The 23466-nt window shown below is 39.3% G+C and overlaps 2 protein-coding genes across 2 annotated transcripts; one reads left to right on the forward strand and one right to left on the reverse strand.

Moving 5' to 3' along the window:
- The first annotated feature begins 12283 nt into the window (after nt 1–12283).
- Nucleotides 12284–13752, forward strand: LOC135697520 (uncharacterized). The gene is made up of 2 exons (XM_065217268.1): nt 12284–12409; nt 12476–13752. Exons 1-2 carry the CDS (start codon nt 12390–12392, stop codon nt 13608–13610), a joined length of 1155 nt encoding a protein of 384 aa, XP_065073340.1. The 5' UTR covers nt 12284–12389; the 3' UTR covers nt 13611–13752.
- A 97-nt stretch (nt 13753–13849) lies between these two features.
- Nucleotides 13850–15861, reverse strand: Mettl3 (methyltransferase like 3). Its single transcript, XM_065217269.1, has 3 exons — nt 15610–15861; nt 14078–15551; nt 13850–14019 (listed from the first exon to the last, which is right to left on the reverse strand). Exons 1-3 carry the CDS (start codon nt 15815–15817, stop codon nt 13905–13907), a joined length of 1797 nt encoding a protein of 598 aa, XP_065073341.1. The 5' UTR covers nt 15818–15861; the 3' UTR covers nt 13850–13904.
- Between the last annotated feature and the right edge of the window lie 7605 nt (nt 15862–23466).

Below are 23466 nucleotides of genomic sequence, written 5' to 3' on the forward strand. Positions count from 1 at the left end.
GCCGAAGAACTTTCATTGTCATATACAACAAATTTGGTTTGGCCACACGCCTGTCTTGACGACGAGTTTCACTGGATGCCATCATGAAATATGTCACCCGAACCCCTGGCTTGAATTTCCATAGATGGCCGAAACAAATGGCTGGAAAAAGCTATCTCTTCGCCGTGCTCGTCATATATTAAAGACACAGGAACCCTGTTTTGCGCGGGAGCGATCTCCAGGCATTTTTTCTCATTCCAAAGGAGTGTTTGCTGTTGCCCAAGCAGCAATTCTGTCTCATTATCCACGGCAATGGTTTCCAGCTCAATTTGAGGATCCACTACAGGAGTTTCAAGACCATCTATGGCGATCTGATCAATTGTGATCCCGTAGCGGTGGCACAGTGGTGTCGTAATCTAATAAGAAAGCCACGCTTTAACCGTAGTTCCCTTTATAAAGCCGGACAAGTACGACGACTTATGGATTACGTGCTTTTTGATGAACACGTTGAAGGCCTGATCATCATCGAGCTGATGGGGAAGAGAGAGTCGTCTCTCTTACATAACGCAAACGGTAGAACAACATTCGAGCAAAAAGAAAACTATCAAATGACTATCATATGACATATGCGATTTCGTTCTAATTCCTGAATTTGGTGTAAATCGAACCATTTCTGATCAAAAAGGTTATTACTATGACATCGTTGCTTGCACAAGCAAAAAATCAGCAGAAAAACTAAAATACTTACATCCGTGATGGTCTTCGGCGACAGTGTCGTATGACAGAGCCTGTCGTATGACATTTTAGTTTGGTACTGTGATTTGAAAGCTTGTTTTGCAAGTGTCGGAAGCAAAGGCAGTCGATTATCACAGAAACTGTGTCGACTACGGTGACCGCTTACAAGACAGGTCTCGACATGACTTTTATTCGCCTTCACACGGCACCGTCGAAAATTTTTCTCTTCATGCAAAGATTGACTGTATATTATGAGAACTTTCGACGGAGTGAAGAGATAGTACGGAGGCCGCCATGTTTCACGCACAGTCTGACGTTTGTTTACTCAAAAAGCGAATAAGTGAGCAAGAAAACGGTTGACAAGTTGTAGAGGTGTATATTACTTCTTTGCCTTCAAAATCAGACTGTAAAATTCGATTCTGGAGGGAAACGTACACTGAAGAAAAAATCCGTAGAAACTGTACCGAATTCCGTAGATTTTGCCTACGGATCCGTATTTCCGCAAAAAATTGTAAAATCCGTAGATCTCCGGAGATTTCCGTAGATCTGGCATCTCTGGTCGGTGCTGATGAACTGTAAGGAAAAGGCACTGTATACTTAAGGCCAGCGCACAATAGATATGTTTTCGGGTTTTTTGACAGATAATGCATGGGTTAACTGTCAAAAAACCCGAAAACGTATCTATTTTGCGCCGGCCTTTACTCTCAATACCGCAGATGAGTCCTAGTCTTATCAAGCTACAGAAGACGGTGACATCCAGAACCTGCAACTTGTGGACGAAAAAGCTTCTGATCACCCGGTCCAAGGTAAACAACAGTCATGGTAGGTATTGGGAAACTAATACCGATTAGTTCGATGTATGATCGCCAAGCAGTATGTGGTACGAGCCTGCACCGATGGTCCGGCAAAAATACTGCCCTCCTCCAATGCACACTGCACGATCGACGATAGTGCATTGTTACAGCTGTGATCCGTCTGTGATTACTGATTACGAGGTATCACCGATATATACGGATATTCCCAGTCAATGTACATTTTTGTGGTATATAACTTAATCATTACGAAATCCTTTGTTTACTTTTATCAATAAATCACTTGAAATCAGTGACTTAACGCATTTTGTCCAATAAATGGACTTTATACATTCTAGGAATATCGCAAGTTTATACTAAGCAGTAAATAAATCATTTTTTTTACTAAGTTTGCATTCTCTCCCATTATACGAATCTATGCGTCAGGCAGGAGAGTTGCCATTTAGCGTAGTTTTTAATCTATATAGATTTGAATATTTTTTGAGTGTACGTGAGAACGTCGTTTACTCAAAAGTGAGTCAACATAAGGCTACTCAATTTTGAGTAGCCCTACCTGCCGCTGAGATGAGTACATTCGACTCAATTTTGAGTTGACCATAATAAGCGTGTATAAGCGTGTGTTGGGTGGTTTTGCTCCTCCGTTTTTGACAACATTAGAAGGAGAAAAGGAGACAAACTAGTCAAAAGTAGGTAAAAGTGAACTGGCCGTTGGGTACTTTTTTCTTACCGTGTACGCATGCACACAAGTCACTGAAACAACTCGACATGTACAGTTTATTGGATCCATCTTATAACATAGCAATGTCAGCAGATTTATTCATTCTATGTGATGATTGATAGATTCCATTGGATTATCACTTAAAAACTATGACTGCGATATGGAATGATTTCTATCGTAATTTTACATACTTACACACAAAGAAAAGTCGTTTATAAAATTAAAAAATCCATTGGTAGATTAAAAAGTTTGCATTGGTTCTTTTTGGTAGAAAGCGGTTAGCTTTCAAAATAAAAGTCAACCAACCGTCAATTCAAAAGTTGTCCGCTCGATACTTTTAAAAGTTCATATTTTCAAAATGAATTGTAGAACTGTCAAATGAAAAATGTATTAGTGTTTAAATTAATGGTGGATTATTTTTGACTTGAAAATGTGGCATAGTTAAAATTAAATGGGCATTTTGAATTTAAACTAAAGAATTTTCAAAAAATATTTATTTGGCAAAAAAAAATTGTTTTTAATTTTAGTGGATACATTTTCAATCTTCTTTCTTATTATTTTTCAATTGGATAAGATCCAATTTTTTTTACATTGTTATTGTTATCTTTGTTGATGTTTACGTTGTTGCGTCTTGGAGTTATTCTCGCTTTGAGTAAACCTGCTACAGGAACAGGTACATGGTGATGTCACAGATGGAGGGTTAAGGACAGAAGACAACCTCCAGCATTGTCAGCAGCGTGATTGTTTACCGGTGGAGATTTTACGGCAGCAGATAGCGGAAGGAAGGTGTCAAATTAGACCGTTTTCGGTGAGGGTTTCTGTTCATTCCTAGCCATCTCGTCCGCTCGCAGATGACTATTGTTTCGGTTTATCTGAAATTTATAAAAATCTCTAATTAAACTCTACTATTGTTCTTAAATTTGATCGCTTACCTGATGGGATAATTATTTTCCACGGAGGAAAATTATTGTCCTTCCCAACTTTTCCTCGCTCTTTGTGACACATCTGACGTCAAGCCAAATTAAGCGGCAAAACGAGGTCCAGTGCTGCCAAAAACTTTGCCTAGAAAATGTATTTTTGACAGTTGAACAACTTTCATTTTAAAAAAATGCACTTTTAAAATTACAAGTCGAAACTGAAAGAAAAACTTTCAAACCAAAAAAATTACTTTTATTTTGAATATTTTCGTTGTTAAAATTACGAAATTTAGGAAACTTTTAATTTGAAATGTCATTATTCTTATTAAAACAATTTTTGTTTTTTGTGTGTAGTACTTGATAATACTTTGCTTCGAACGTGGTTAGCGAAGGTAAGAAGTATATGAATATTGTCTGATATATTTCATGGTGAAAAACTGTTGATATGTCATGGGTGGGAACAGACATCTAGAAACTAATGGAAAATCATATAAGTTTGCACTATGAGAAAATTCAGTAAAATATACCTGTTTTCATGATGAATATTGCTCACTAAAATATATATCTTATAAGATAATCATGTATATTTTATTGGAGTTGCTTTTACTGATTTTTGACGTTTGTTGATATGTCGCGTGTAAATAGACATGTAGAAACTATTGGACTGTCATTTAACTTTGCAGTATAGGAAAACATGTATATCTCATTGTAATAGCTTGCTTTGATTTTTGACGTTTAAAGATTGTAAACAGATCTATCCCAATCATTAAATAGTCATATAGAAATGCCTTTTAAGAAATCCAACAGCAAGCATTTGTTTTCGCATGTTTTTCTGGGATGAATATCGCTCCCAATAAAATACATCTTACATGATTGTTCTTTATAAATTATTGAAATAATTTTCAACGATGTTAACGTACACTCATTAAAATGATTAGTTGAACTAAATGCTACTAACAACAATGATACTGTATTGAATAATCTTTGTTTGTTATTGTTTCATATGATAATTGGTTCCAGAAAAGAATGTATTGAGATTGAAAAAAAAAATGATTCTACTGTAATATTTACTTTGCTATGATTCTAATTGTAAGCCTTCTACACGGCTAATTCAGATTCCAGCCCTAAGTAGTATTCGAACTTCATGAGCTAGTTCTATCAAATCATATAATTTAGTCGTTGATTTATTGCACACAGGTGCATTAAGAAAGATTTGAACAAACCACACCACCGAAACGGAACATAAATTTGTCAGTGCTATTTGTCTTCACTCTAGCAAAACGAGCATAAAGTTGCACTACATTCCATGTCGGGAGAGCTGTTCTTACTTCATGCTATTTGAACGAGCTCAATCTTGAAGTCAGCCGTGGCCCAGTGGAATCGAGCACAGACACCGAAAGCATCACACCTCAACAGATCTTGATCAAATCCCAAATCAGCTACAATAAAAAAAAGGCACAACTGTGAAAGCTCCCACTGCCTGATGTTTATTTTTCGAATTTATTTTTAGAAATCGATTAAATATATGTGTCAAAAGAAGAAGTAAATTTCATGTTATTTTCACATAAACTTTACTTCGATTGATTTATGACACATATATTATATTGTGGTGAAAAGTATAGCTTATGCTTATGGGTTTCAAATCCATTTCAGTTAATTATTATAATTTGATCGATTTTCATTTATCATATGACGATCATATAAAAGTTACCAAATTACCAGCATTGTAAATGTATCAGATATTCATATAGAATTTACCTGACACATTTTCAATCATATCATTTTCAATGGATTATCTTATAGCGCAAATTTATTAGACTTCCACATAACAAGAATATGTCAAATTCGTTCAGTGTAAATGAAAATTACTGTGAATTGCTTACCTACACTCAAAAATATTACTAAACGAAGGTAGATTAGAATTTAATCATTTTATGGTTAAGCAATGTTTATACATTGATCCGATTAAAATTTTCTTTAAAATTATACTAAGTCCGAATATTGGGCTAGGATTCGTTCAGTGTATACCGTTAATTTATAATTTGGAAGTTTATTTGTTGCAAAACATCATAACCCCTCGGTCACCCGCAATTAATTCCTTCAACTAAAGTATTCCTTTTAATTTGTGTTTATTGTTTGCGTTTTGATTCGGCTTCCATCGTTAATACACCAGCATCCAACGGTTGGATAGTAAGCAAAAGAAAAATCACTTCTGAGTTGAACACCAGCGTTGTATTGCCCACATGCTGCGCAACCCGAGTGGTAAACTGGAAACAGTCAAATACGAATCGGCCCCAAGAGCAAGGTGGATCAGTTGCTGGAGGATTGGCCAATGCCAAAGCGTTTAGGATCGGAATCTTAGTGCACTACGCTAGTGTCATCAAGAAGCAATTATTTTCCACAGATTGCTTCGTAGTCTACCAAGGTCACCACGGTGATGTTGGATTGCAACTGGCCCACACCATGTTGCCGGAAGATATCTATACCGAAAGACAAATGCACATACGTCAACACGGAAGGCTACACTAAGAAAACACTTGTTACAGTAACTGTCCCAAGTCTGGCCCGCGAAGAGTGGAAGATAGTGCGTACCATGTCGGATATTGCCAGAGCTTCTATGCCTTACGACACCTTTGATGAACTGCGCTCCCGATTGGAGAAAATCGATTTTCAATGAGGTACATTGATCGATTTCACCTGATACCACAGAACAGAAGGAGAAGTGCAAACAAATCGGTGAATCAAAAAGTGTTCGTTTTTCTGCTCAACAAGCGATGTGTTGTGGTAGCGTTCCACACGGGCTTTCTATGTGCACTCACACTATTATAGCATGCTGCCTATCTCAACTGCAGGCAGAAGATGCCTTCTACCGCTAGGTGCGCTAGTGTTCGCAAATGACAAGTGGAGCCACTTTCTGATCCAAAGTTCCACTCCTGTGCTGATACGCAATGGCCAAACAGAAGAAAGACGTCTTCCTACCGTGATACAACGACTTCCTTCTACAGAACATCGATTGAAACTCGCTACGCTTTTCTCTAGAAATGAATATAATAAGTTGCTTTGCAATCTTTTGTTTAATTAACCGTGAAAGAAAACAAACTATTATTATCACCCTTCAGATATATCCAGAATAAGCAACTCAAGCATAAAGTCAAACTATACAAAGTGGACATAACATGGATTTATACTCGCGTCCGTATAAACAACTTTTATACTAAGTATGTATTTTCTCCCTTTATACCGAGCTATGCGTCGGTCGGGAGTGTTGCGATTTAGCGTAGCTTTTATACAATTTAAAATTGAATATTTTCTGAGTGTACTTTTGGGTTCCTGCACACTCAAAGATAAATTAAATCAAGAAAACTTAAAAATTATGCAGATTTCCGCTTTACCTTATTGAGTCCGAGCCTCGGTCCGAGCCATGATTACTTCGGCAGTAGTCATGCATGATTAAAATCGAAATAATCTTTCCAGTATTAAATTTTATTCTTTTTCAATACTGATATATAGTCAAAAAAAGATCAAAATCAAATCAAAAATTATTAAAATAGAATCAAAAATGATAAAAACTTATTCAAAAAAAGATAATCTACAATCTAGTCAATCATGATTAAACTGGGATTAATATCAGATGCTTATTTTTAGAAAGAAAGGATTAATTTTTAATCATTCGATATGATTAAACTGAGTTTAATGTCAAATTGATTAAATTTCAAGCAAAATGGGAATAGTTCAATTTATCAGTGCACTATAGTGCCGAGATGAGTGAAAAGAACTTATTTTTGGGAACTTTTTTTTAACATACACTCAAAAAATATTGGAAGCTAAATAGTATAAAAGTTACACTAAATCGCAACTCTCCGTGCCGACGCAAAGGTCGGTTTAAAGGGAGAGAATACAGACTTAGTATAAAAATTATTTATGCCTGCCATTGTATAAAATCGAAATATGCTTGCAATGCATACATACGGTTTATTCGAGGGAATGTATTTTCTGCTTCTTTTTCGTTTAATGCATAATATGATTGTTTTAAAATAAAAATTAAAGTTTTAATTAAAGCTTATCGATAAATCGGCTAATCGATACAGGGTTGCCATTGATGGCAGGCTCTGATTCCACTTCCGGCAGGCTTATATGCATCTTTCGATCAATGAGCGGACGATGTTTGCAGAACCATTTGAGAACGTTACCACCTTCAACGTGAACTGAAAAACGACTAAGAGTGCCATCGTGTTTGACATTGTCATTTTTGATCGTTTTAGTATACACTGATCGAATTCCACTCCGATAATCGGACTTAGTATAGTTTTGAAGAAAATATTAATCGGACCAATGTATACATTTTGATTAATAATAAAATGCATAAAATTTAATCAATATTAGTTTTGTAATATTTTTGAGTGTATACACAGACCCTAAATTTAAGTTCTTTTTACTTAATTTTGGGTAATTTTGAGTTTGCATCCCACTCTCACTTTTTGTTGTTGTAAAAAACGGAACGAGAGATACGACTTTCTCATGACTACACTGTAACTGGTGACTACCCATTAATGGGTGAAAAAGTACCCATTTTGTGGTAGTGTATGGAGCTGTCAAAAAATGCGTAAATGAAAATTTCAAATAATGGGTACTTTTTCACCCATTTCCGAAACCTGTTCAGGGATCAAAAATGAGTACATTTTTACCCTATATTGGGTGAAAAATATCTTTGTTGCTCGGTAACGTTGCTGGTATACTTGGTGTGCCTTGTCGAGTGCCTTTGTTCCGTTTTAGTAAAAAAGTGATAAATATGTGAAAATCTTCCTTGGAGGAGTCTACAGACTTCGAAGCAGAACTAGCGGCTACGATAATTCGATGTATCTCGGTAATAAATCCATTACACTAGATTTTGCTTTTGTTTAAAAGAGGTTCATTTTTTTTTGCAGGATGCTGAAACACCTTTACAAGAACAATTCGACAGTGAGCATTCATAAGGGCGTATACGCGATGATCGATTCTCTTCATCGATTTTCTCTTTTGTTAATAACTCGCTAGATTTAACGTTTGTCGGTGCGTTTGCTGTTGCTTTTGATAGCCAATGCAACCTGTTACAACTCTACATTGAATAAATTCTACAAAATTGTTGCGCTTAGCTGTAGCAATGCAAAGAGAAAATCGATGAAGAGAATCGATCATCGCGTATAGGCCCTTATGCATGCTCACTGTCGAATTAATGAAGTATGTTGCCTGGAATGTCGATGCTAACGTTGATGTGGCGCCCCATCTGATTTTCAACGGGAACAATTACTTCATTTACGTTGACGCTCAACTCATCCACGGTGGAATTGACTCCATCCGCGCGCTGGACACTCTATTTAAAGTGTTCACTGTTTTCAACATTCGTCCGCCAGCAGAAGTGCAGAAAATTATTGATTTCATTGTATGGTTAATTTGCTTAACGACGTGTTCTGGGTATCATCCAAACCATTTGTGGAATATTTCAATGATTTGTGTTATCTTTCGCTTATGGTTATTTTTTATTAGGGGGGCCTTATTACGGGTGTCACTACACGGTGATAAGGAAGTGATACTCATAATAAGAGCCGTGATTGCCGTACAAATCAAATGGCAATCACTTCACCGTGACGACAAGTGACAAGTTTTCACCGTGAAGTGACATCCGTAATAAGCCCCCATATGTTATGGAATCACAACGACCAGCTCCCGTCAGATAGTCAATCGTTTGGTTTCATCGTTGTTTTCATAAATTATTGCAATGATGTTCAATAAAAACCAAGTTCAGTAATCTGTAGTTTCTATTTTATTGATTGATTTTAAAATAATTGCTAATTCTCAAATTTCAGATTAAGTCCCATCAATATATTTAAAAAAGGGGTACTTTTTACCCAGTTACGGAAAACAATGCTTTCTGGAAATGGGTAAAAAGTACCCCATGAATTGACGTATAAGCTCTTTACCCATTAGTGGGTAAAGACGTTTTACCCATTTTATGAGTTTACCTACTTTACCGCGAAATGGGCACTTTTTCACCCATTAATGAGTACTTTCCAGTTACAGTATCTTATATACTCACTAGTAGCTTATTGAACGATATATCGTTCAATAAGCTACTAGTGAGTATATAAGATAAATATTCTCAAATTTGAGTCAATTGAACTTAATTTTGGGTAGAAAATACTCACGAGTAAGTAATTATTTTTGCCGTAGTCCAATGTAAACTACTACACAGAAAAACAAAACTACCCACCGCTTGGGTTTTTTAAACTCAAATTTGAGTTATTTGACCTCTGCCCGTTTCATTTCCTCTCGCTATTGTTGTCAAAAATAGAACGAAAGATTCGACTCAACCGTCTAGTTCCGTACGAGAATCCAAAATTGAGTAATATGCGATATACCCAAATTTGAGTTAATTGAACTTAATTTTGGGTAGAAAAAATTGAAAATAACTTAGCGATGGGTAATTTTTTTTGCCGTCCTCAAATGCAAACCTGCACTCAAAATAATCTACACGTTGAAGCTACGTGAAAAATCACGTAAGCTCTCAATTTTTCCTCTCCTCTCAATTTTACGTGACTCACGTAGAATGTATGTGATGTCCCTAGAATTTCACATGGAGTTCCTTTTTAACACACCTACATAATCAATGAAATGTACATGATTTTCCCATAACACTGAGTCTATGTGCATTTCACGTAAAGCTTATGTAATTTCCACATCTAAAAAAAGGGTGGTACGTACACTCAGAGCGCCGCAAATCATGGCGGCACCATGATGTGCTTTTGTTTAATATTCGGTGGTGGCAAGATGTAAGTATATGGATTATTTTATTCTATTTAACAAAAACAAGCTGTCTGTTTCATCGTGCTCAACAGAATGATGTCAAACTGTCCATCAGTTTCTTCCTCTAAGGAAAAAAATATTTCGGCTCATCTCTATGATCGTCCAGATTGTTTGTGCTGTGTATCGAATGAAAATTAAAAAAAATCAATGTGGTCTATTTAAAATATTTGAATAAATTAAAGAAATATTATTAAATTATACTATTATGAATACAGCAAAGATTGTATCTACATATTAAGGAAATATTTGTATGAACAGTGTCAAAATATTGATACTAGAATCCTCCAATGAATGTCACAAACCAAATCACGTAACTTCTATGTGATAATCCTGTGACGGTTAAGCTTCATGAAAAGAGTGCCACTACATGAGAATCACGTAGCTCTTATGTGAAAAGTACGATGGAAAACCCGCATAAACGCGAACCATAAATTGACCTTACCTAAAATGGTTAAAAATTGTTTATAATCCATGCTAAACTTCAACTGAAATGGTTATGGAACTTTACATGAACGTTTAATGATAAAGTTTCAACCTTATGTATTATGGTTTTTTGGAACTGGACCTTACAAATAATGGGTTGTTAAGAACCATTACCGTTCCAAATTCTTGTTTTCTCCATACATTTTCGGAAAGAGAACTATATTAGAACCTTTTAACTTATGGTTTGAGAACTTTAATGGTAATGGTTATGGTATTCAGTAAGGTCCACGAATGGTTTTGTAACATCGATCAACTTTATGTGGAATATATCGCGAATTGGTTGCCTGTAATTTACTGATTACCAATTCACGATATATTCCACGTAAGGTTGAGCGATAATACAAAACCATTAATGAACCTTACTGACTACCATAACCATTACCATTAATGTTCTCAAATCATAAGTAAAAACGTTCTTATATAGTTCTCTTTCTGAAAATGTATGGAGAAAACAAGAATTTGGAATGGTAATGGTTCTTAACAACCCATTATTTGTAAGGTCCATTTCCATAAAACCATAATACATAAGGTTGAAACTTTATCATTAAACGTTCATGTAAAGTTCCATAACCATTTCAGTTAAAGTTTAGCAGGGATTATAAACAATTTTTAACCATTTTAGGTAAGGTCAATTTATGGTACGCGTTTATGCGGGAAAATCTACGTATGTTTTCACGTAGCAATTACGTGAAAATTATTCTGAGTGTGGGTACTGCGGAGTCGACCAATTTTATTTTGCAAGCCAATGTAAAACTGCTTGAAAATTTTCTCAAGTTTAAAATTGGTTTGCTCTTTCTCAGTTGATTCCCGCCAAAAGCTCTGAGCCAGGAGTGCTCGAGCCCCCATGACTCTATCAAAGTTTGTTTACATACATGTTTCGCCAAAGTATGTTTTACTGTAATTGAAAACTCAACTGCCTCATAAAAACTATGCTGGTTTTTATACTTTCATCACTAAGCCTGTTGGTTTTTATTTTTGAGCTTAAAATTAAGAATGTGTTATGAAAAAGTATAGATCATTTTTATGAGATTTCAATGCATGACGGTACACAGAAATTCAAAACAACCCAAAATTAAGTTCTTTTCACTCATCTCCCATGTTCCGTACGATAAGCCAAATTTGGGTAAACCGGCTCAAAGTAGTTTGCATTTAAGCACGGCAAAAAAAATTACCCATCGCTAAGTTATTTTCAATTTTTTCTACCCAAAATTAAGTTCAATTAACTCAAATTTGGGTATATCGCATATTACTCAATTTTGGCTTCTTGTACGGAACTAGACGGTTGAGTCGAATCTTTCGTTCTATTTTTGACAACAATAGCGAGAGGAAATGAAACGGACAGAGGTCAAATAACTCAAATTTGAGTTTAAAAAACCCAAGCGGTGGGTAGTTTTGTTTTTCTGTGTAGATAAAAACAGTAACTGCATTTGCTGCTGCTGAATGTTTGGCTCCCGCTTGACAGTTCACACTGGCTCCCAAGTGACAAGCACCTTGAGTGAGTCCGCAGTACTCAGATGCAAACTACTTTGAGCCGGTTTACCCAAATTTGGCTTATCGTACGGAACATGGGAGATGAGTGAAAAGAACTTAATTTTGGGTTGTTTTGAATTTCTGTGTGGGAGATGAGTGAAAAGAACTTAATTTTGGGTTGTTTTGAATTTCTGTGTATAAGTGGTTTACTGAAAATTAGCTTATTGAACGGAACATGGGAGATGAGTGAAAAGAACTTAATTTTGGGTAATATTTCGGTTCCGTGTATCATTATTGAGTATTTTACAGTTACTGTGCGTTACCGCTTTTCCCGGTTTTCATCTATAAGAGGTTTTCATAGCTCTAAAGTAATAATAATTAATCAATTATTATTGATTATTTTTATCAAGATTTACGACAACAAAAACCACCGAAATGCAATCCTCCACCGAAAGGTATTTGACAACAACACGGTAAATATTTATGATCAGTTCCAAACAAAACGTCTTTCGCTGTTTCAGAGACAATATCGAATTCGGTTTGCCACTGGCCTGTAGCTTTAAGCAACTTGTGAACAACGCACACCTTGCAGATATCCGGTTCAAGGTTGGCCAATGCGGAGAATTGATTTACGCGCACAAGCTGATCATCGCAATGGCCAGCGAAGTATTTTATACGCAGTTTTACAGGGGGTTTGCAGAATCTCAATGCGATACTCTTACTAATCCGGTTGCAATAGACGATATCGAACCGGCCCCATTTCTGGAACTACTGCGATACATTTATTGCAGAGAGGTCAACATTCTACCTGGCAACATGTTGGATTTATACTACGCTTCGGAAAAGTACATGTTGAGAAAGCTGGGTATGATGTGCGAGAACAAGTTCTACCTGCTGATAAACGCAACCACCGTACTGAAGGTACTTCAGCATAACCGACGATATGAGTTCCCCGCAGTTGATACTTTGTGCTTGGAAATGATCCGCGATAATCCGCTGAAGTATTTTAAGCAGGAAGAATTCCTAACTCTGAGCCAGCAAGCACTGAAGCTGATTGTCTCCAGCCCTGTGATGAATTGTAACAAGGACCAGTTGGTTCTGGCGATCGAACAATGGGAGCAGTGCAACGAAAAGACTGAAATTGATGTTCAGTTGCATAAGACGTTTTGCCGAAAACTCTACTTTTATAATAAATGTGCTTACAGTTCCAACATTGACACACGTTTCGTACTAAATCCATTCCAGAACAAAATCATTGCGCTGCACGGAATGGGCATCTATGTGGGCGTAGAGAACGATTCCCCTATGCCTAATAGTACAGTCACTGTAAGCGTGAATCTCAATGGATTCAATATCAAGGAGACGTTTCCAGTTTTGGATGAATTGAAGATTTATGAGATAATCTTTGAGAAGCAGTTGATCGATAAACAATGCGAGATCAGTGTAACAGTAGTCCAGCAAGGCTGTGAAGAGCAGTACGAAATGTTTCATCTTCAGGGATGGTATACGATGGACGAAACAATGGTGACGGTCGCAGGCTGTGCAGGTACACAACATATAGGTTACCGCCACAGCAGTTACAATTATGGTTCAACATCGGTGATCAATTGCGTAGCATATTTGTTATGTGTAAAAACATATGTTGATAAACGCTGAAAGTCTGCTTGAAAATCAGCTCCATGGGACACCCGTATTCTCGTTTTCGTTCGAACTGTTTTTCCATACAAAAAAGAAGGTTCGAACGAAAACAAGAATATGTGTGATTATAATGACTAACTGCTGTTAATATGCAATGATTGTTATCGTTCTTGAATAAAACATGGATTTACAAAATCATTCGGTCTAATTTTTCTCCGCTGGACAAAGGACAATGAAGGGCAATACCGAAACTGCACGGGTTATCAAATACTTTTATTAAGACAATCTGTAGTAAATCACCAATACGTACAATTAGGGATTCTTTCCGGGCGTCATACAGTTCCCATCGGGGTAGCGTTTCTGAAACGAACTAATCAATTCTGGATCCACAAGGCGAATCCCGTCCAGCTGGTTACCGAGTGTTATCCTGCGGGTAAAAACAAAATTCAAAATCCAGTCCGCTGCAATCAATCCAAAGAACTAACCAATTGGGCTGCACATTGTGCGGTCTGCCGAACAGTTCGATCTTCCTCGTACCGGGGCTCAGGCGCTCGATGATCCCATAAATTTCATCCGGCTTGTGGCTGGTCGCGCGCACTTCGGCAACGATCACATCGCAATCCAGCCCACGGTTCAAGTTTGGCGGATTGCCCTTCATGCCAACCAGGCAGTGCTCTTTGCCATGATTCAACCAGTGGCCGGTCCGACCGGTGCGAATTATTCGCTGCAGTTGATTGGTTTTCACCCAGATCAGCTCGTCTACACGTTCGTAGCCCCACAGCTTGAGACACTCCCTACCCAGTTCCATCGCACGGCCGGTGACCCAAAGAAATATCAAGCCATCATCCTGCAACGCCGGAACCCCCAACTGTCTCATCTCGTCGTCGGACATCGTTCCGTAAGGAAGTTCCATGTGAATATCCCAAGGCGGATCGGCCATCACCACGGCAAACTTTCCCAGTACGGTCATGTCCAAGTAACGCAGGTCACATTGGATCCACTGAGGCGGATACAACGTCGCACAGGGGTCAATTGTTCGCTTGGAAGCCAACGAACCTTCCCCTTCGAACTTTGAACCGGTATTCTGACCAACGTACGTATCCACTTCATAGTGCACGTACTTACACGTGTCCATGTGGAAGCACGTATTCAGAAAACTGCAATCTCCCAACGACTCATCCGTATGCGATTGAATAATCTTTTTGAAGTGTAACTTGTTGCACTGGAACTTGCCCTTCTCGTCGTCCTGCTCCTTTTTAATCTCGACAATCTCAAACCCATTATTATCGTCACTGATGATAACGTCATCGTCGTCTTCGCTTTTGAGCAAAGCATCGTTCGCAGCCTCCAGCGAGCGCAAACATTCGATCCTGGTTCCGTGGGGGCAGAATTCCATCACTTGCGCTCCACCTTGCGATTTGAACTTTTCCGCCAACGAACGCTCCTTGGCCGTTGGTTTTGTCAGCAGTTCTAGAATCTCCTCCCCGACCTGCTTGCTTTGCTTCTCCCTCGTCGAGGGCAGCGACAGCAACGACATAATGTCCGATGTACTGCTCAGCGAGCTGGATTCCCCAGGTTTTTTCGACAATTCCTCCTTCACCGAACTCGAACCCAAACGGGCCATCTTCGCGTCGGAATCCATCTCCTCCTTGATCGCTTTCCGCTTGGTTGCTTCCCGTTCGCTTTGATTGAGAAGCAAATTATCGTACAGCGACTGCAGGTTGCCATACTCGGCGGAAGTGATCTCGTATCCGACCGTACCACCGATGCTCACTTCCTTAATATTGACCAGGTTCTGCCCGGACAGCTTCTGTAAACAGCACAGAATCGATTCGTTCGGGGTGAACTTTTGAATCAGCTTCTCCACCCGCTGCGCTATCTGGGACGAGTTGGTGGGAAGAATCAAACTGCGATCCGCCAGCACTTTTACCAACGTCCTCTCCACTTCGGAATCGATGTCTACAATCGTAAGACGTCACTTTTATCGGTTCTGCATCAATTATGAATCGAAACTTACCTTGTTCCATCTTGATGGCCGTGAGCAGAATCTTGCTCTTGTCGTCGACTCCGGTGACGCCGGCCTCGGTTTTGATCATACCCACCACACTCGGGCCGGGGCTACTTCCGCCGAGCAGATCCTGGCGTTCCTTCTTCCGTTTCTCCAACCGCTCGCGCAGGGTGTTCCGTTTTGCCTTGAGGGCGTGAATTTCCTCCCAGGAGGACATTTTTCCGGTGTCTACGAGTAAAACTACTAATGGAAAAACCGCTATTCTGTTGTTTACGCACGAAAGTACAAAAATGCAACGCGTAAACAAGGAAGTGACAGTTTGACAGTTGGAGTCGGTGCGCGCAAGATATATCCACTAAAGGGATGTTGATTCAGGCTCTGAACCATTTGGAGGATTATTTTAACTTTTGGTTAAAATTTGACAGATGGAAAGTTATCGATTAACCTAGAGTCGGTGTATAATGAGTCACGCCAAGAGTGAAGCCAAGTCTACCTATTGAACAGTCAAACCGGCTACCTATCGTGCAAAGTAAACAAACATTACGATGCTATGAAAGGTCCACGAAAGGTATTGCAATTAAATATAAAATATAATCGAAGAAATGATCATATACACGCAGTGAGCATTACATTTGTCATGCGATACGTTTTGTAATTATCAGTAATGACAATTTCTACTATTTTTCTTTAAGATAATTCGACAAAATCACTGATATAATGATTTACTACAGCCGTTATTTTTTTTCCTCGCTAGAAGTCATTTGAAGTTGATGCAGAAGTCCTCTGTTGCCAAGTTAAAAGAAAGGGAATCTTTCGAAATCCGTGATGCGAGTTCAACTGTTTTTCTCTTGGCGTGACTCATTATACACCGACTCTAGATTAACCCTGCTATCTGAGCGTGGTTACTTCTGACAGACAAGCAGTTAAATTTTGACGACCGTGGCTCGAAAACCGGTCGATCGACAGCACGGGGATTTTCGAACATAAGAAATAACTTTCGAAATGTCATTTTTAACCACGAGTTAAATTTAATTCCTCAAATGGTTCACAGCCTCAATGAGGTATATAGATAGAGGTTAACAAATCGTCAAATCCATGGCCGTATTAGAGCATCTCCAGTGCGGGCGCTAAACAGATTTATTTGTCGTCAATCAGTGTAGACCGAGGTTTCATGCCTATTACCGGTACCCAACGACTTCCACCGGGTATAGTTGGTATAGTCGCTGTACAGTCGAAATTTGCTGATTGGGCTTTTAATAGTTGGGTTGCTTTTTAGTTGGGCCTCCGCTGGTTGGGCTATGACCCAATTAAAAAGCAACTAGGTGTCAGAATCTCATGTCAAAATGGGTTTGACAATCAATCATAAATATGCGTTTGGGACCATGTTGGCACTAATCACTAATCAAGAATTTCATCGTAGCTCACATCAATGTGATGAATAGAGGTGTTATGATGACTGAAACAGACTACTCTTTCAAGCATTCAAGCAAGAGTAAGCTGATTTGTTCTGACGTACCTCCGTCAGTTTTACCGCTGTTACACAGAAGAAAAAAAGTTGTTGAATATTACATCCAAAGTGCTGCAACCATGTCAATTCATCGGTTGTGTACTTCCCGAATGTCGGGAAAGTTCAAAGATCTTCAAGAGAATATTCAGACACCTTCGTACATTTCAGGAAAATTTTGAAAACTTCATCGAAGATCTAGAGTAGTTTTAGGAGAACTTCAGAGTAGTTCCGACGAGAACTTAATTCTGATGAGAACTTCAGAGTAATTCTGAGGAGAACTTCAGAGTAGTTTTGAGGAGAAGTTCAAAGTAATTCTGAAGAGAGCTTCGAAGAAGTTCTGAGGAGAAGTTCAGAGAGTAGTTGTGAGGAGAACTTCAGAGTAGTTCTGTGGAGAGTTTGGTTTAGTTCTGAGGAGAACTTCAGAGTAGCTCTGAGGAGACCTTCAGAGTAGTTCTGAAAAGAATTTGCAGTGAATTTCTGAGAACTCCAGAGAAGTTCCATTGGCCTCAGGAAAATTTATGAAACTCCTCAGGAGCACCCGGAACATGTCTGGCCAGCGTGGTCAGTACTTAATATGGCCACTAATGTTCTCGTTTTTGAATTCTTATCGAGGGGGAGCATCTAGAATTGAGATTTAGATGTGTCGCCCCCCTCGATTCTTATGTAGTTTGATGTGTCACATGAGGATGTTGGTCGAAGTTTCACTTCTCCGGGGGGTATCCGGAACATGTCCGGATCGGGGCAACTTGGTCTTTCAGTACTTAATATGGATAAAACTGGTCATATTTTTGAATTCTTATGTAATTTGATGTGTCGCATGAGGGTGTTGGTTCAAGAAGAAACTGACCACTTCCTCGGAGAAACCCAGAACATGTCCGGATGCGACCAGCATTTTTCTGTCTACTTACTTTCTACCTTGGATGATTAATTGGTTCACGTCTTGAAGTTTGCTGGTGAATTTAAAATTACAAAAAAAAAACATTTGAAAAATTGAGCACTTCTCAGGTTGCCACTCAACCGCACCGAGTTTTTCCAAAATGTTGAAAACAAAAAAACTAGTTTTAGTACAATGCCGCTTTTGCCGCAACGCGCTCATTGTGGGTAGTCAAACGGATTTCAGTGTACTGAAAAACATGTGCTTGCCGCTATCATTGTGTTCAGCCCTTTAAAAATGGAACCGAAATTCAGAATTACAGCCAAAATCACCATCTTAGCACCCCTCAGTGAGACTTCAGATACATCATCTGAAAGAGCTTCGTTTTCTGAGCGCAATAATATTTTTTCGATCCCATAGACTTTCATCTCGATTTTTAAATCAAGATTTAAAGCAAAATCGACACTTAACTAACAAATTGACAGCTCGCTCCCCTACAAAGTCCCACCGAGGAGCGCTAAGATGGTGATTTTTGCTTGAAATTTTGTGTTTCGGATCCATTCTTAGTGCAGATCACGAATTACCTCAATACCCCTAAAGAACCCAACTGGATTTTTCAAAGCGATTTCTTCATTGGACATGCAATGAAATTTAAAGGATTTTGCTTCATAGGAGCTTTATGGGAGCGAGCTGTCAATTAACAGATTTAGTGTCAAAAATTAAATCTTGATTTAAAAATCGAGATGGATGTTTGGGATCGATATAAATATCGTTGTTCTCAGAAAACGAAGCTCTTTCAGATTATGTATAAAAATCGGGATGTTTTTTTGGAAATAAATCAACCCAATTGATCAGACCTAGGGGTCACTTGTCGTCACGGTGAAATGATTCCCATTTGATTTGTACGGTAATCACGGCTCTTATTCTGAGTATCACTTGCTTATCACCGTGTAGTGACACCCGTAATAAGGCCCCTAATAAAGAGCTAATAAACTATAGAGGAAGAATAGCGCAGCCGTCGCTGTCGAAACATCTTTTCCTTACATCTAATAGGGACACAACTGTCAAAGCGAGAAAAAAACTATGCAGTTTGACAGTTCTGTACCCGGTGGAACGTGGGAATTGGTTAACTTACCTAAGGGATGTAAGCCTGTCGGTTGCCGCAGGGTTTTCAAGTTGAAACGGAACGCAGCTGGTGAGGTAACCAAGCACAAGGCACGCCTGGTAGCGCAGGGTTTTTCCCAGAAGTACGGCGAAGACTACGATGAAGTTTTTGAACCGGTAACTACACACACACAACGCTTCGGTTTCTGTTGGCAACGGCGAGTAAGAGAGGAATGAGGTTAAAACACTTTGACGTGAAAACCGCCTACTTGCATGGCCAACTTGACCAAGAGTTGTACATGGTGCAACCACCCGGACACGTGGTAAAGGGCAAGGATAACATGGTGTGTCGCTTGAGGAGGAGCATTTACGGGCTGAAGCAGTCTGCTAGGTGCTGGAACAAGCGACTGGATTATGTTCTTCAGAGCATGGGATTCAAGCAAAGCACATATGATAGCTGTCTGTTCACGAAGATAGTGAAAGGGAAAAGGGTCTACTTGCTGTACATATACATATATGATATTCTCGTTGGTTGTGAGGAAGAAGCAGAAATTGAAGTGGTGTACGAAGCGTTGAAGAAGCAATTCGATATAACGGATCTGGGCGATCTGAGTTATTTCCTTGGCTTGGAAGTACATTGTCGTGCGCTACCTCAAGACGACTAAGGATTGGCGATTGCGGTATGACAGTACTGGTGGTGACCTGGTCGGATTTTCTGATGCGGATTGGGCTGGTGATATCCGTACCCAGAAGTCAACCACTGGTTTTGTGTACATGTTCGCTGGTGCCGCCGTTTCGTGGTGCAGTCGAAAGCAAACGAGTGTCACTCTGTCTTCGATGAAATCGGAGTATGTGGTGCTCAGCGAAGCAACTCAGGAATTGGTGTGGCTTGTGAATCTGCTCAAGGAGTTTGGGGAACCATATGAGGGTCCTGTAACAGTACTGGAGGACAATCAGAGTTGCATCACATTTGCGAGCTCCGAAACCAGAAGTATTGAAACCAGAGCGCATTACATTAGGCAGATGTGTAACGACAAGGTGTTGAACTTGAAGTACTGTCCGACGGAGCATATGGTAGCAGATGTGCTTACAAAACAAGCAGAAGAAGTTTGCTGAAATGATGGGATTGTTTTCAAGTGGTGACAGCATTGGTTGAGGAGGAGTATTGGAGAGGCAACAATCGTGCCACCCCTACAGTATACGTGTGGTGCGAGTACATCCCTATCGGTATGTCAGCAGGGTCGACTGCGTAGAACCATTTTTTTTATTCGTAAATGTGCTCTCGATGTGACAACATCTTAAGTCAATATATTCTTATTCGTATTCTAAACCTGGCCTTTCATTACACTGTAATCCTAAGTCCAAAAAGTATTTGGACAAGACACTGAAGAAGTCTGCACATTGTAGACGAAATACGTGTATCCGTCAAGGATAAGCAAATAAGGTAGTGGAATTCGACAGTGAGCATGCATAAGGGCGAATACGCGATGATCGATTCTCTTCATCGATCTTCTCTTTGCATTGCTACAGCTAAGCGAAACAATTTTCTAGAATTTGTTCAATGCAGAGTAGTAACAGGTTGTATCATAGAGGTAACTCTAAGACTAGAAGGTTCTGAAATAACATGCTCAATTTTTTGGCTCAGCTCTGGTACTCTCTTCGGTCCCAAGCTAATCGATCCACCCCTCGAAACATACGAAAAACCAATAACCCCTCTGTTTGTACAAAGCGTGTGCAAGTACCCTACCCAAATACTCATATCAACACACAAGTGCCGCAAGCGTAGTGTTATCATGCCTACTGTTCTATTGTAAAGATTGCAAATAAATTCAATAGTTCGCATGCCTCTGCCATGGCAGGATGGCCCGATAAACGACCGTGTTTTATTTTCACCATCTATTCACACAACGTAGGGAAGTTCTGCCCGTGCGCGATCACCCTCATTTTACCTGTCAAACTTTCATAGCATGAGCATGAGCATGACCGACCGCCCACGGTTGCTACTCTGTTATTGCCAGACCAGCTGTAATTACACAGAGAACCAATAGACGATCCTTGGGACTAGCAATCATCCTCAATGTGTAAATACTGGTAATCTAAAACTAGGCAATACCAGCGCCGGCCGCGCCCGAACACATGTCAAGAAAGGAAGGGGTAGGAATGTGTTGACGTGACACTCGCTTTGATGGAAGCCGAGAACACCTCTGCACTTCCATGAGGAATCACTGGGATACTGGGTAATAGGGTTGGGTTTGCAGCAGGGTTCGTTTTGGTAAATGATAATCTGAATTGATGTCCTAACGATCATATAACGCGAAGGAGCTTGGGATTGAACCCACGGTCTTCTGCTCAGTAAGCAAAAACGTTTGCCACTAGGCAGACGAGCTCCTTTTTAATCATAGAGTTGCTGTTGTTACCATGTAGTCATGTTAACAAATAAAACGATTGACGAATCTTGAATTTGGATGGGCTTGAGATTAGGCTTATGATGTTCTGCTCAGTAAGCAAAATCGGTTGCTCTAAGGCCACCGAGCCCTTCATATCACATTATAGCGTTACTCAAGTTTTTATAACTATTCAAACCCGGCACCGACGACAACGATAAACAAGTGATCTTACCATACATTTTTAATATTAAAGGACCTGGGACCGCGTTTCTCTGCTCAGTAAGCAAGCCACTGCAACCGACATCTTTGAAATCCTAAAACTAAAATCTACGAAAGAGTACTTAGGCCTTCATTAAGATGCACTTTCACGTGACGTTCAATGTTTCGATTTTCTCTTTACGCATGGTTCAGGCAATCATAACAAGCTATGACCGACGTGACGATTGTTTAAGACCTGGTTAAACAAGCTATTCAAATGAAATTACGTTCTCGAATTTCACTTGGCATGTAATGAACAACAGAAATACGCGATAATTCATATTTTCAGCGGTTGATGGTTAATTTTAAATATTCTAACGGTACTGCCTACGACTACGACGGCGCCTACGACAACGACAACAGCGAATTTGTAACTTACCATTTATCTAGGATACACACTAGGATTATTTTACAGATTTCTGCAAAATTTCACCGTAATCCCAACAGCCGAACGCTCGGTAAACAATTCTACAGCTCTCCTGCAATTATTTACAGATATCTGTGAAAAATTCACAGATATTTGTGAAAAACTACAGGAAATCTGCGAAACTGCCCACCGAACGTTCAGCCGTTGAGACTTCGGCAAAATTCAACAGATCTCTGCAAACATTTCTAAGTGTGTAAACACCTTTGCCCGGTCCGCTATCTGTCACTGTTTGCAAAATATCTAATAGCAATTACCTTTGTTGTAATACTTCCTGTACCAGGAACCGTTCACGGCCACCAGCTACCGCCGGTTCAGACTTGGGCTTATCCAGCGAGATATCCTTCAGCTTACTCACAATCTCCGACACCCAATGCAAATCGCAGGCACACTTATGCACGCTAGTTACAAAAAAAAAACACACCCATGCAAAGCAACTGATCCAATAAACGTCACTCTTGCGAAAGCACACCCGTCGTCGTCGAACGGCAAAAAAAAAATGGAATCGGTGGGCAATTTTGTGATATGGATTTCCACAATCAACCGGGAATGCACGAATTTCACCACACCCAACTGTAAAGCTGGGTTTAGACAGGGCAAGTCAATTGATCAAGTCAGTTGAATTCAACTGACTTGAACGCTAATTGAACGTGTAAACCATGCCATTCAACCAACAATCAATACGAAACTAACGATTTAAAATTGGCTCACTACTTGACTAGCCTATTGGTCCCAAGCAAACGATTAACGTACCCCATTCTATTCGAAATTCTTGTACTACGCAATGTTTGTTTTGATTTGCTATGGAAGTTTGACAGATAAAATTAGGGGTTATTGGTTTTTCCTATGTTTCGAGGGGTGAATCGATTAGCTTGGGACCGAAGAGAGTACCAGAGCTGAGCCCAAAAGTTGAGCACGTTATTTCGGGACCTTCTAGTCTTAGAGTTACCTCTATGATTCAACTGACTTGATCAACTCACTTGAATTGAAAAAAGTTGAACCAGGCTTAACTTTTCAAGCCAATTGAATTCAACTGAGTTGATCATTTGACTTGCCTAATCTAAACCCAGCTTAACGTTCAGAAGCGCTTTTGGTACACTTTCGTTCGAGAACACAATTTTTTTTCAAAAATAGTTGCGAATGAACCAACATCATCACCGCGTCAATAAACTAAAATTAAAATTATCACTCGCGATGCCAAAAATTTCTAGACCGGGAGAAAAAATCAAACGCAGATAGCATCAAATCTTCTGTTGCTTGCAAACATGATGAATCATGTTTTCTTTCTCGATTCTACAACTCTTGATCAACA

This window comes from Ochlerotatus camptorhynchus, unplaced genomic scaffold (genome assembly GCF_037179485.1).
Source record: "Ochlerotatus camptorhynchus isolate MF236.1 unplaced genomic scaffold, CSIRO-AGI_Acam_v1.1 ptg000071l, whole genome shotgun sequence".
Classification (NCBI taxonomy): Eukaryota; Metazoa; Arthropoda; class Insecta; order Diptera; family Culicidae; genus Ochlerotatus; species Ochlerotatus camptorhynchus.

Excerpts from the sequence above, each read along its gene's own strand:
- Mettl3 (XM_065217269.1), bottom strand. The coding sequence starts at position 15,817 with ATGTCCTCCTGGGAGGAAATTCACGCCCTCAAGGCAAAACGGAACACC. Across the intron at positions 15,552-15,609 it reads GGCCATCAAGATGGAACAAG|ACATCGATTCCGAAGTGGAG; the intron begins GTAAGTTTCGAT and ends TTACGATTGTAG. Across the intron at positions 14,020-14,077 it reads CACAATGTGCAGCCCAATTG|GATAACACTCGGTAACCAGC; the intron begins GTTAGTTCTTTG and ends TTTTACCCGCAG.
- LOC135697520 (XM_065217268.1), top strand. The coding sequence starts at position 12,390 with ATGCAATCCTCCACCGAAAG. Across the intron at positions 12,410-12,475 it reads ATGCAATCCTCCACCGAAAG|AGACAATATCGAATTCGGTT; the intron begins GTATTTGACAAC and ends TCGCTGTTTCAG.